Source organism: Brassica napus, chromosome C8, assembly GCF_020379485.1.
Source record: "Brassica napus cultivar Da-Ae chromosome C8, Da-Ae, whole genome shotgun sequence".
NCBI lineage: Eukaryota > Viridiplantae > Streptophyta > Magnoliopsida > Brassicales > Brassicaceae > Brassica > Brassica napus.
In genome coordinates, this window is record NC_063451.1 from 2,208,166 (window position 1) to 2,222,645 (window position 14,480).

Consider the following 14,480-nt stretch of genomic DNA (forward strand, 5'->3'; position numbering starts at 1 on the left):
TCGGCGAAAGATTTTCACAATCCGAGCCACGCCATCTACAACGGCAATGCCGGAGGACGATCTACGTCACTCACTCAACCAAAAATCCGGAAAGATTGTCGAAAGCCCCACTCTCACTGACACTTCGGCGCGAACAATAGAAAGCAGCAGTACGCTTATGGAGATCGATGGTGCGCCGCCTAGGATCAGTCGTTCCATAAGAAAGCTCAATGTTTCAAACGCTAGACATGTCCTAGACGCAAAGAGAAAAGATCCACTCCATCAGCAAGACAAACTTAAACGGGAAATGTTGTCAAACGACCAATCCGGTTGTGTCGAGATGACGGATCTTCGGATTAAGCTTAACTCGAAGATCCCGGATCTTCGCGAAAAACTCAAACGATGCAAGATCGACCGTTCGAAAGCGGAGCCAGAGCCGATCGTTCCATACGAACGCAAGACTCAAGATCTGCGTACACGTCTCAATTCACTTAGAGCTGAACGAACGGTACGACCCGAGGAAGAGCACCAAGAGCAGTTTCAGCACTTGAACGTAATCATGGGAGGATCCCCTCCTGGCAACGACTCCGTCAGATCTGTGAAAGCGTTCCGACGGAAGGCAATCACAACTAAGCGCTGGCCTACCCCTCCAGAGGCTAGTCCTCCAATCACCTTTTCTGCTGAAGACGCAGCAGGTGTCCACATGCCGCACAACGATTCACTCCTCGTTGACGTCGGAATTAGTGACTGCACGGTCACCAAAGTCCTCGTGGACACTGGCAGTTCAGTCGATCTCATCTTTAAAAGAACACTCGTCAAGATGGGGGTAAGCCTCGACGACATGAAACCTTCCGCGCGATCGCTAACAGGTTTTAACGGGTCAACCGAGACCATGCTCGGAACGATACGCTTGCGAGTGTACGCCGAAGGCATCGCCAAAAACGTCAAGTTCTCCGTCATCGACGTTCACGCTCCATATAACGCAATCCTGGGCACACCATGGATCCATGCGATGAAGGCTATCCCTTCGACCTATCACCAATGTATCAAATTTCCTGGTAATGATGGACGGATCATTACTCTTCGGGGCGACCAAGCAGCTGCTCGAGATCTCCTCGTCGCCGAGATAAAAAACCGCAAGGCAACTTCCCACGTTAACTCAGTCGCCAAACCAATCCAGAAGATATACCCTTTCAAGGAAGAGATTCTCGAGGTAACCATCGACGACAGTTACCAAACCAAGATCGTCCGAGTCGGCGCCCACCTTCCCGACGACACGAAAGGCAAGATCATTTCGTTTCTCAGGGATAACATCTCCACTTTTGCTTGGTCTACCTCCGACATGAAAGGGATCGACCCGGGCGTCACTACACACGAGCTCAACGTCGACCCAACATTCAAACCAATCCGTCAAAAAAGGCGCAAGCTCGGCCCCGAACGATCAAAGGCCGTCAACGAAGAGGTCGACCGATTGCTGAACGCAGGTTCCATCACGGAAGTGAAGTATCCCGAATGGCTAGCAAATCCAGTCGTCGTAAAGAAGAAGAATGGCAAATGGAGGGTCTGCGTCGATTTCACAGACCTCAACAAAGCATGTCCTAAAGACAGCTTTCCTCTCCCTCACATTGATCGACTGGTCGAATCAACAGCGGGAAACGAGCTACTGACATTCATGGATGCTTTTTCCGGTTACAACCAAATAATGATGCATCCAGACGATCGAGAGAAAACAGCGTTCATCACTGACCGCGGGATATACTGCTACAAAGTAATGCCCTTTGGTCTAAAGAATGCTGGCGCGACATACCAACGACTCGTCAATAAGATGTTCGCCGAGCGATTGGGAGCCACAATGGAAGTGTACATTGATGACATGCTGGTAAAGTCCCAAAAGGCAACATACCATATCGACCATCTCAAAGATTGTTTCTTCATTTTGAACAAGTACGGGATGAAGCTTAATCCAACGAAATGCACCTTCGGCGTAACATCCGGCGAATTCCTTGGATACATAGTCACTCAAAGGGGGATTGAGGCGAACCCAAAGCAGATAACTGCCATCCTCGACCTTCCTAGTCCCAAAAACAGTCGCGAGGTACAACGGTTGACCGGTCGAATCGCAGCCCTCAATCGATTTATATCACGATCGACTGATAAATGCCTCCCGTTTTACGACCTGCTGCGCGGCAAAAAGAAATTCATTTGGAACGAACGCTGCGAGGAAGCATTCGAACAGCTCAAGCGTTATCTTACGACGCCGCCCGTGTTGGCCAAGCCAGACAAAGGAGATACGTTATATCTGTATATTGCAGTCTCTGACGCGGCTGTGAGTAGCGTGCTCGTCAAAGATGAACGAGTCGAGCAACGCCCAATATTCTATACCAGCCAACGCATGACGGACGCAGAAACTCGCTATTCGACACTCGAAAAGATGGCGCTGGCAGTTATGACTTCAGCAAGGAAACTTCGGCCTTATTTCCAATCTCATTCGATCATCGTCCTGACAAACCTACCACTACGAACCGTCATGCAGAACTCCAATCACTCGGGTAGACTTTCGAAGTGGGCCATCGAGCTTAGTGAATACGACGTCACGTTTCAAAGCAAACCAGCCGCGAAGTCCCAAGTGTTGGCTGATTTTCTCATCGAGCTAACACCGGAACTCGAACAAGATTTACAACTGCCCGACGCCACCTGGATCTTGCACGTCGACGGGTCATCCTCCACTAAGGGCTCTGGAATCGGTATCCACCTCCAATCCCCCACAGGCGAGTTGCTCCAGCAATCATTCCGACTTGGTTTCAAAGCATCTAACAACGAAGCAGAGTACGAATCCCTCATTGCTGGATTACGCCTTGCGCAAGCAGTCCAAGCAAAGCGCATCCACGCCTACTGCGACTCTCAATTGGTTGCTAATCAATTTAGCGGGGACTACGACGCTAGGAACGAACGAATGGACGCCTACCTTAAAGTTGTACAAGACCTAACCAAAACATTCGAGTCTTTTCAACTAACAAGGATTCCCCGCGGAGAAAACGTCTGTGCAGATGCTCTAGCGGCGCTTGGGAGCAACCCAAGAGATCAAGTAAAGCGGACCATCCCAATTCAACAGATTGACAAACCAAGCATCACTCTATCGCACGATGAGAGCGATCACGTAGTAGCAATCGACGCATCAGAAGAGATGGATACAAGCGAATCAAGCGATCGACCGTGTGACTGGCGAACCCCATTTATTCGTTTTCTTTCAGACGGATCGCTTCCGCAAAACAAATGGGAGGCCCGTCGACTGAAAACCAAGAGTGCGAACTACGTTCTCATCGATGGGAGACTACATCGTTGGACCTCCGCCAAAGTCCTGTTAACATGCCTCGATGGAGAAGAAGCATCTCTTGCCATGGCCGAAACCCACGAAGGAGCGGCGGGGAACCATTCAGGTGGACGAGCGCTGGCCCTTAAAGTAAAAAGCCTTGGCTTTTACTGGCCAACAATGGTTGCCGATTGCGAGACATACGCACGCAAGTGCGACAAGTGCCAACGACATGCACCGAACATACACAGTCCGACCGAAGTTCTACGAACTATGACAGCTCCCTACCCATTCATGCGCTGGGGGATGGATCTAATCGGACCAATGCCAAGTTCCAGGCAACGAAAGTACGCCCTGATCATGACGGACTACTTCACCAAATGGGTCGAAGCGAAAGCACTCGTCCACATTACAGACAAGGAAGTCCAAAACTTTGTTTGGAAGAACATCATTTGCAGGCACGGCCTTCCCTACGAAATCGTCACTGACAACGGCTCCCAGTTCATCTCTAGCAACTTCCGCGGTTTTCTGGAACGATGGGGGATCCGCTTAAACACGGCGACGCCTCGCTACCCCCAATGCAACGGACAGGCCGAAGCCACCAACAAGACAATCCTGAATGGTATCAAAAAACGCTTGGATCTCAAAAAGGGACATTGGGCCGACGAGTTAGATGGAGTTCTTTGGTCACACAGAACGACCCTACGGAGTGCGACCGGTCAAACACCATTTTCTCTGGCATACGGAGTCGAGGCTATGGCTCCGGCGGAAGTCAACGTTACAAGTCTTCGCCGAGCGAAGATGCCGCACAACGAAGAACTCAACAGAGAAATGCTATGTGACGCCTTGGACGCAATCGAAGAACGAAGAGACCATGCGCTGCTCCGAATCCAGAACTACCAACATCTGGCCGAATCTTATTACAACAAGAAGGTTCGCGCTCGACCGTTAGAACTCAACGACCAAGTCCTTCGCAAAGTATTCGAAAACACGAAAGAGTGGAAGGCCGACAAGTTGGGAACAAACTGGGAAGGACCATACAAGATAGTCGAGATCGTTAAGCCTGGTGTCTATCGATTGGAAACCTCCGCCGGCGACCCAGTACCACGAGCGTGGAACGCCGCCAACCTTCGGAAGTACCTCATTTGACCGTCTTCCCCAAAAAAAAAAAAAAAAAAAAAAAAAAAAGAGCGAATGACCTTACCATCACTTTCGCTTAGAGCCGAGCGAATGACAATACGTCACTTTCGCCCAGCTCCAGACAGATGACACCACGTCACTTCTGTCCAAACACCGAATGAGCACGTCTTCGTCACTTTTGCCTTAACTTATGGTGAATGACCAAGACGCCGTTCGGGCAAATCGAACTACGATTGGCTTGATCCCTTTACCAGGGGTACGTAGGCAGCCTGTCATCAGGTCCAGCCATACTCCAAACAAAAAAAAAGGAGCGAATGACCTTACCATCACTTTCGCTTAGAGCCGAGCGAATGACAATACGTCACTTTTGCCCAGCTCCAGACAGATGACACCACGTCACTTCTGTCCAAACACCGAATGAGCACGTCTTCATCACTTTTGCCTTAACTTAGGGTGAATGACCAAGACGCCGTTCGGGCAAATCGAACTACGATTGGCTTGATCCCTTTACCAGGGGTACGTAGGCAGCCTGTCATCAGGTCCAGCCATACTCCAAACAAAAAAAAAACAAATACAAAGGTTGGAGTCCTCACCAAAGGCACCGCGCGAACGCTTGTATGTCACCTCCGATCGACTCGGATAACTACACATCGCACGGCCCGGACTCACCATCAGCATCAATGGCAAATCCGTGATAAAGCCCCATCAACAGGAGCTTCTCGGTCCTCCACTTTTGAGGCCAAAGTCGCCTAATTGGAGTACTCGCCAAAGACATGGCGCGAACGAAAGCTTCTCACAGCTCCATCAACGGAAGCTTCTCGCGGGTTTAAAACCCCGTCATTTGCTCGACGGCCAAAGAAGCCTGAGATCATACATACACGACGACCACCAAGAAGCTCGAGCTTAAGTTCAAAGATCAACGGGCTCATTGCGCCAAAGTTCTTTTCGATCCTAAGATAAGTTCGCACATTGCTCGCAACTAGTCGTGGTCGCTTCTCTAGCAGCCTTGCTCCAAAGGCTAATCTGCTCTTTGTCAAAAAGATGCACACATGACCTTGGCACGAACCATTTCGGACCTCCATCACAAGAAGCTGAGATAACATATTACATAGAACTTAAAGGGAGAGCGTCTGAAACTAGGAGAATAAAGAAGATCCAAAAGATACAACAACGGTTTCAAACCAAATGCAACAGCAAGCGGCCGACCAAAAGGAACAGAGTTCGGAGGCCATAACAAAAGGTGTTAAATAAAAAAAAAACATAAGTAGTAAAACAACAACAGGGTAGCACGATCAACCCTTGAAGACTATTCTTCAATTGCTACTTCCGACGAAACAACACTTCCTGCTTCCACGACCCTCGCAGGCACAGGAACCCCGAGACTGTCCTGAGTAACCGCACGACCATCGGACGTGACGGCCGCCGATCGACAGGAAACGGCCGGATCCAGAGCAGCGGTCGAACTCTCACCACAAAGGAAAGGAGATCGAAGAGCCATCGCAGAATCAGAATCAACGGTGCCGAAGGTTGATCCAAACTGGTTCCCATAAGGAAGCAAGTCCCTACGAGGAGGTGAGAGAGCAAGATCGCGCTCCGCGATAACTTCAACACTAACGTTTTCTACCTCTTTCCTGAACTTCTCCTCGTTAGCAGTCAAAAGATCTTTTAGTTGTTGCGGGACAGACAGTCCCTTGGTCTCCAATAAACTCAACGCGTCCAAGGTTCCAAGAGCTGTACCATGGAGTAGACGCTTCTCCTCCTTTTCATCTCGATCGGCAATATACTTCCGAAATTTGTCGAAACGCCTATTAGCCGCAGCAACCACGCAACTTCTCTCGGATAAAAGCTCGCGATTGCGAGATTGTCTCGTGCGATCCATCGCTCTCTTCGTCTTCTCAAGTTCCTCGACCTTCTCCGCCTCTAGCCGAGAAATTATGTCTCGGGCGGTCTCTAACTCCTCCTCAAGATCCGCGGCCGTCTGGATCGCTTGCCGACGCTCGCGGGAATAGCGACCTCGCTCAGCGGCCAGCTTCTTATCCCTATCGTGCTTCTCCTTTCTAGCCGCTTCAAGCCCAGCCTCTTTTATCTTGATCGTCCCTTCCGCTTCCTTAAGATCCAATGTCAACTTCTGCAAAGCTTTTTCGTATTCCATCACGAGAGCATTCTTCCGAGCAGCAGCCTGGACCAAGAGAAATCCAAAAAAAAAGGATCAATCGATGATAAGAAGATTGTCACCCAAAGGAACAAGATAAGTAAGCAATCAAACACAATCCCTCAGACGAATGTCTACCTCCGCATCCGCACGAAGTGATTCAGCAAATTTGTCTGCAAACGCAAACTCAGAAACAGATAGAGTTGTCTGCATCCCACCGTCGATCGGACGAGTCACCTCACCAGGCTCCCGGGCCTCCCCTCCCGACGACTCATCTCCGGGCGGACCCGTAAAACCCTCTATGGGAGCAACTTCATCACCTTCTTCCACCTCGTCACCACCCATTGGTTCGAGTTGCGTTTGAGCAGCCTCAGTTTCATCTCCATCCAAAGGAGGGTCAGCCGTCACCTCTTTGGAAGACTTAGTCCTCTTTCTCTTTTTCTTCGGCAGACGAACGTCAACGGGTCCCTCGACGCCAGAATCAACTGTAACGATCACCGGCGCTGGCGCCCGATCGATCGATGTATCCGCAACTGCGCTGCCTGTCCCATCCATGTTCGCTGAAGGGCCGAAGTTTGCGTCCCTCAGTTGAGCAGCCAAGATCTCGCTGTAGTCTGGATACACTCTAGAAGGAGTTCCCATGATCGGAAGTTTTAGTCTTTTCTTCCCCTTCGGTTCCTCGCAAGGAATGTCCGCCGCCCAATCGACTGCCAAAACAAAAAGAGAGGGAAAGATATATAAAAAAAAAAACAGGAAGAGATAATGACAATCAATTAATTGGTCGAGAAGAGAGGAAAAAAAAAATAAAAAAAAAATAAAAGAGACGAACCGTTAGCGATGCGTCTTCGTTGACGACGAATTCTTTTGCGGTCAAAGTCCTTCCACTCTTGGGATCGGAGCACGACAATCTTCGGTAAGTCCCTCCTAAAAGCGTCCCAAGGACCAAAGGTGTTTGGATGACCAACTGCAAAAAAGAAAAATTTAAAAGAAAAGTTAGAATCAACCCCACGACGAGGAACAGGTCGACACAAGACGATCTACCAATGCTGCTACTCCATAAAACCCGGCGATCGACTTCTAGCGGGTCAACGAATCCAGCATCGTCTGCTTTGACATAAAAATAAGAGCGTTGCCATCTCTTAGTCTTGATAAGGGGACTGGTAAAGACGTTCAAACCCGACCTCATCTGCACTGAGTAAAGCCCATTTGGTTTTGGCTGAACTTGTGTTAGTTCCTCGAAAATGCGAACGGTCAACGACACCTCAATCTCCGCCGCCATAACCATCAACGCAACAGCGATCCTGATCGCCCCGTTCATAAGCTGACTCATGGCGATCCCTCGCCGAAAACAATAGGAGGTGATCAAACGAGGAATCGGAAACCACAACCTCGAGTCCTCCCCGAAAAATGATTCGTAAACACAGCAGTATCTGACCGGCGGACTCCACGGACGCTGATCTGATCTCGGGATCATGAAAGTGACGCCGGATGCTCGGTTCGCTTCCATCAACAAGGAAACCCCTTCCAAAGTAGAATGAGTAGGGGCAACGTCACCCCAATCCTGCCCATCTAGTCCCCGCGACCGATCAAACGACGGGGCCAGATCTGGAAGTTCTTCAATTGTTCCATCACAACAAAAACGGAACGGAGTCAGTCGCTCGGTCGGCGAAGGAACAGATCTTCGCGATGACTGCCCCGCAGCCTCGGAGTTGCTCGAGCGCTTTCCGGCGGGCCCAATCTTGGCCGGACGAGAGTCGCGCGCAAGATGCCCAACGCCTCCATCGCCACCACTCGCCGCAGAGTGCTCGCGATCGACCGTAAGACATCGCTTACCTTCGCTTCCATCAAGCGGTTCTTCAGTACCAGCCCCCGAATCGACGGATCGAACAGCCTTGTCGCCGCAATTAACCCTAATCGCCAGATCCATCCGTTTAAGAGCGATCGATGGCACGCGTAGAGGACCCAAGACCGATCGATCGACTCTCAATCGATCGTGAGAAAAGCCTAATCTGATCAGAAACAACAAACCTTCCTCCTCAACGGGCGATCGACCAATCGATCCCGAAAAAAAAAAAAATGGAAATCGCAAGGGAGAGAGGGAGAGAGAAAGTACCTTTGGGTTTGAAGAGAAGTGAAGAAATAAGAGATTAAGACCTTATTTATAGCTAAAATAACGGGCTTTGGAGATAATACTGTTATTAGGCCTTTTCGGGCCCAGATTATTACACTCAGATCCTGTTATTAGGCCAACGAGGGCGACGCTCCAGACTTCCGCGCGATATGCGGCATAAGAGGCGACCAATCGATAGGAAAAGACCAGACGGTCAATCGATCGCCAAAGGGAATCGTGAAAACATCAGGGTTGTTCGTTGATTGCCTGATCACCTAGGGCGGCGGTTGTCTAACCGATCAATGAACTCCAACAATAGACAAGACCGAATCCATTATCCTCAGAACCAATTCATGACATTCCACTGCGAAGACCAATGTTTATTCGCAAGCGGACTGGGGGGGGGGGGCTTACTGTTAGAGAGGAATTTAGCATTCTCACACAAGGCCCGTCGGTTAATAAGATTCGGACCAATCTTATCAGGAGACTAACCAGGATCTAACATGACGATCGGTGTTGGAATCCAAGCTAATCATTTGGGCCTCCCGATCAACTGGATCAGTCTTGGATCATCAGGCCATCGCTCGATCGACTCAGCCTCACGATCAAATGACCGACTGGACCAGTATCGGCCCATCAAGCTATCGCTCGGCTGGACAGCCCATTAAACATCAAATTAAGCCCAAACTGCCAGGGCGAACGAGTGAGAGACATGTAGAGCCTATAAAAGGAGAACGAATGGAAGGAAGGAAGGGATCCGCAAATAGACACTAAGAGATTGACGGCAAGATCTAGGGTTTACGATCAATCGCCTTGCTTAGTGTTTCTGTCTGAGCCTTTCAACAAAGCTCCGACCTTTTTCTTCTTTCTCTAATCTCTTTGTAACCTCGACTGTTTACCTCATATTGTGAATAGAACGTCTTTGTAAGACCCACTAAAACCGAGTTCATTTCACTATCATTCAACCTACCAAACTCGTATTCAACATGAAGTAAATCAAATTCTCAAGCATTCATGCATTTTAACCTTTGTTTCTGTCTTTAGATGAAATTGTAACCACGAAAGAAGCAAAGAAAAAAAGCATTTTGGAAGAAGAAGAAGACGAACCCAATCCCCCTGGCTCCACCGGTAACAAGAGCGGTCATACCTTGGAGACTCCACCGGCTATCCATTGTAAAGTATCAGACAGAAGTGATAAGACCGATGAGTTCTATGTATGCAAATCTCGTTGAAAAAATTGTTTAGGAAATGTAAGTAACGTAAGAGACAAGAGAACCAAAATGGGGCTCTCGTTCAGTGTGTTACTTGTAACACGTGGTAGCTACGACAGAGATACTCTTCTCTTAGATTTGTATGCGAACTTAATCAATGCATAGAGTAAACGCGTAAAAATGGCACAGCCGAGCTAACACATGATGGAATGGGAGTAAAAATTAAGATGAAAACACTCTAATAGCACTAAAAAAATTATTACAAAAACTAGATTGTTTTTCCGCCACGCGCTGATAATATACTTTTAATTTTTTTTTCATATTTTATCACAAGTATATTATCATCTTAATTTTAGATTAATTGTGTTTATTTGATCAATTGCAACTTACTATTTTTACATTCATGGTAAAGCTTTTGTATAAATGAGGAAATTTAATTTTAAAATTTTATTTATATTAATCTCAAAAAAGTTTCTATTATATGAAATGAAAAAGAGTAATCTGACTAACACAGTAAAATTAGGAAGATAGTTTGAATTACTTTTCTTTTATTATGCTTGGCAAACTTTACTTCTGTATAAGATTTGAAACACGGATCAAAATTTCATAAAAGTAAACACATTAGAACAAAAAAAATTGTTCAATAATGCACGTGCATTTATTATTATTGTTTTACGTAAATTTTATAAAATCGATGATTGATAACCGTTTTAGAACTGAAACCATTTAAAATTTGTCTACGCATTATTAAATAGTAAAAATATTAAATTATAAAATAATATTAATACTAATTGGAAGTGACGTAATAATACTATTATTAGTGACCAATAATTTAAATATAGAAAAATTATTGATCCGTACTTTGATATTTCTTAGAAAAATTATTTATTCACCGACCAATAAAAGCCTGCGAGCTCATATTCAGTAGTTGAAAAAAAAGAAACAAAATAATAAGAATTTTCCAAAGTATATTTAAAAATAAAATAAAAAGTAAAAATAAATAAAAAATAGTACAATTTTTTTTAACATTGTTAACGTTGTCATCAAAACAATAAACCCTAAATCCTAAACATTAAACCCTAAAAACTAAACCTTAAATTCTTGGGTAAATCCTAAACTCTTGGGTAAACCCTAAATCTTTGGGTAAACTCTAAACCCTTGGGTAAACCCTAAACTATAGGGTAAATCCTAAACCCTAGGGTTTAGGGCTAAGATTTAGAGTTTTGCTGACAGCGTTTAGGATTTAGTGTTTAGGATTTATTGTTTAGTGTTTATGATTTAGAGTTTAGGATTTACCCAAAGGTTTTGGGTTTAATGGTTAGACTTTAGGGTTTTGTGTAATTTTATCGACATCGTTAATAATGTTTTTTAAAAAAACTCATTTTTGCAGCTAGTACTATTTTTTTAATTTATTTTTATTTTTTTTATTTTAAAAACACAATATTTCTTAGCAAATTTTTGTTATTTTGCTTTTTCTTAAAAAAAAGGTAAATATGATATGACAAGCTATAATTGGCTGGTGAACCTACAAACCTCTGGGGTAAACCAAAAAAAAAAACTCTTCTTAGAATGTGTAGATGTTGTTTTTGTAAATTTGTTCTAATATAATTTTGATAACATTATAGTAAATAAGTCTTATTTGGCGTTGGACTTCTGTAAATTGAAACATAATTATGGATAAACTGTTTTCTAATTAAATACAACGCATAATAGTGTATGAAACAAAATTTCTTTTGAAAACATAAATTTAAATCTATGGAAGGAAAAAACATTAGAAGCTGCAATTAGACATGAACATCCTTTTTAAGAATTTTTGGAGAAACAAATGTATGCTATGATTTCTGAGAGAATTTTAATTTGAGCTTTTACCCCAAATTTGATATCATTATTTAAATTTATGTTTAAGAGATAACTATTTTCATAAATACTTTAAATTTCTGAAAAACTAAAACTGACATTATAAATCATTTAAAAATGTTTAAAATCATTTATAAAATATTTATAAATCAAACCCAGTCCATAAATAATCTACTAATACTAAAAGGAGTATATCCTTTATATTTATAGATTACTTTTTATTTTTAAAAAATTAACTGAGATACTAAGGCAACATAAAAAAAACTGATAATATACTTTTATCAGCCGTGACCATGACCGGAGCAACATCATGACCATGACTCTTTCTCTTTGTATCTTCAACAGTGCTCTGGAATCGTTTATCCTCAAAGATGACGTTATTGTCATCAGAAACATAGCTTGTGTGTGAACTCGATGAAGCCAAGCTTGACTGTTTCTTCAGCTGAACATCTTCTGAACAGCTACCGTTGACATCATCTTTAATTGGTTGCTGCTTCGCTCTGCCTACTTTAGCAAAGGAATCACTCTGCCTCTTCTCCAATGAGTTATCTCGAGAATGACCTCTCTTCCAAGAAGCATTTTCTGATTGTTCATCAACATTTTTCTTAGAAAGCTCTGCCCTGGTAGTGGATTGATTTTCTTCTTCCCTGTAACTGCTTCTTGGCAGAAGAAACGATTTGTTCTAACGCTTCAACACAAACAGAATAAACATTAAACAAAAAGTTTTTTTTATGAAAAAAAACTAACCAGAAGGTCTTGGATCTTGACGATAGTGATCAGTAGAAGCAGTGCGACTGGAAGATATTCCGCCAGTTTCATATAAGTTATGCTCCACGTTATCAGTAGATGGAGCTTGAAACTCTGTAAGTTGATTGTTTGGGATTCTTGAAGAATATGAGTTTATTCCACTCACGGACTGAGAGGAACTTGCTCCACTTTTCTCAAAGAAATTGAAAATGCCATTGAGGAAACTTATACTAAAGAAACAGACCGGTGAAGCTTAGGCTATGAAATGAAGATGTAGTTACTGACCATCAATACAGTCTCCTTTGGATCAGGCTCAACCAAAGATTCTGGTTCCCATGTTACATTATGCTCCGTAGCAATCTCTTTCAAAGTTTTGTTCTTCGTTGGACCATCAGGAGCTTTAACCGACAGTTTATCCACCAACTAAGTATACATAGAGACAGAAAGAATCACCACCATCATCATCATCATCAAGAATGATGCCTCTCTCCTACGAACATCAGAGAAAGGAAAACAACAACACAAGCAACCAAAACTCACCAAGCGGCTCACACCAGAATCTGACTGCAACCCAACAGCAGCTGAAACAAAATCTTTGCCATACTTAGCAGAGAAATGCTTAACAACATCAGCTAACTTCGCGACATCTGATAACCTTTTGGAAACGTATAGGACACTCGCAACAGCTTCCTTAAGATCATTAGGACACGTCCTGGACGCAAAGACCACACCAACAAACAATGATCAACAACACATTACACATTAAGAAACAAAAAAGTACAAAACTTAGGATATTTGAACTTACTTTTGTGAGTCAATGACAACCAAACGAACAACGATAAGCTCACAGTATATATCAATGAGCTCATAAGCAGCCACTGTCTTCTCTTGTCTCACTACATGCTCCACCTGAGACAAAAAAAAACAATCATTCATAAGCATAATCACTCTACACTGATGGATGAATGAAAAGATCAGATTTTTGATTGCTTACCCGGATCAGAGCAGTCTGGGTCTGCCCAGACTCGAGCAACTGAGCCAATTCTCTTCTCAACTGCTTGATCTGTGTATCCTTCTTGAGAGGAGATAAGAGAATCCATGAGAGGAGATGAGCGAGGGTGCCGAATCTGGCCGAATACCTCTGGCTGACATCTAACAACTCAAATTAAAGCAAATCAATCCCAGTTTATATTTTACAACATATTGGTCAGGCACATCAAAACAAAATCACAACTTCAATACTGAAATCTAGTTATCTCAGTTGTACAAATGAAATACACAAATTATATAGAATCTATGTCTGCAACTTATTAAATAATAATCACATTTTGTACATTATTAAACGCTTATCTTATCAATTATAGCGATTTAAGTATAGTTTGAAAAAGGAAAGGAAGATTACGTGAAATAGAAAGCCTCGAGATACTCAGAATAAACTTTGCCCCGTTTCTGCAACTCTGCAACCACACATCTACCAAACAGCTCCAACGAAATGGATTAACCGGAACCACAGTTCCCATTCGTCTGGATACTTTAAGGTGGAGACATGAGACTTCCCGTTGGATCTCATTGCCACAGCTTCAACTTCTTCAGTGGATGTTTTGGATTTTGGTTGGATTTATACAGAAAAAAAAAAACAAAGGGAAGTGAAACGAATTCACAAAGAGGGGAGTAAAGAAAACAATTAATTGATCAAGGATTAATGTGATAACGTTGATTTTCAGAGAATGAGAATAAAGAAGACGGAGTGGAAGAGTTGATATGTTCGACTTTGATAGTACCCTAGGTGTCAACAATGGGCCATTACGAAAGTGTTGACAGTCCAACATGGTGAGCCCGTTTTGTTATACATAGATAGAATGACATGGCAAAAAGGGACTTCATGATTGGTTGATTTTTTTGAGGAACGTGACATGTCTTCCCATTGAGTATATTAGCCTTTTAGTATTGTTAGATTTTTTTTGAGGACGTGGC

At 44.1% G+C, this 14,480-nt stretch overlaps 2 protein-coding genes across 2 annotated transcripts; both read right to left on the minus strand.

Annotated features, from left to right (window-relative positions):
* Positions 1-4,771: 4,771 nt before the first annotated feature.
* Positions 4,772-7,497, minus strand: LOC125591430. Its single transcript, XM_048765645.1, has 3 exons — positions 7,411-7,497; positions 6,720-7,288; positions 4,772-6,608 (listed from the first exon to the last, which is right to left on the minus strand). The coding sequence occupies exons 2-3, from the start codon at positions 7,221-7,223 to the stop codon at positions 5,736-5,738; spliced, it is 1,377 nt and encodes a 458-aa protein (XP_048621602.1). The 5' UTR covers positions 7,224-7,288; positions 7,411-7,497; the 3' UTR covers positions 4,772-5,735.
* Positions 7,498-12,003: 4,506 nt separating this feature from the next.
* On the minus strand, positions 12,004-14,026 carry LOC106384137 (vacuolar protein sorting-associated protein IST1-like). The gene is made up of 6 exons (XM_048765950.1): positions 13,909-14,026; positions 13,501-13,658; positions 13,312-13,415; positions 13,047-13,218; positions 12,792-12,929; positions 12,004-12,441 (listed from the first exon to the last, which is right to left on the minus strand). The coding sequence occupies exons 1-6, from the start codon at positions 14,024-14,026 to the stop codon at positions 12,004-12,006; spliced, it is 1,128 nt and encodes a 375-aa protein (XP_048621907.1).
* Between the last annotated feature and the right edge of the window lie 454 nt (positions 14,027-14,480).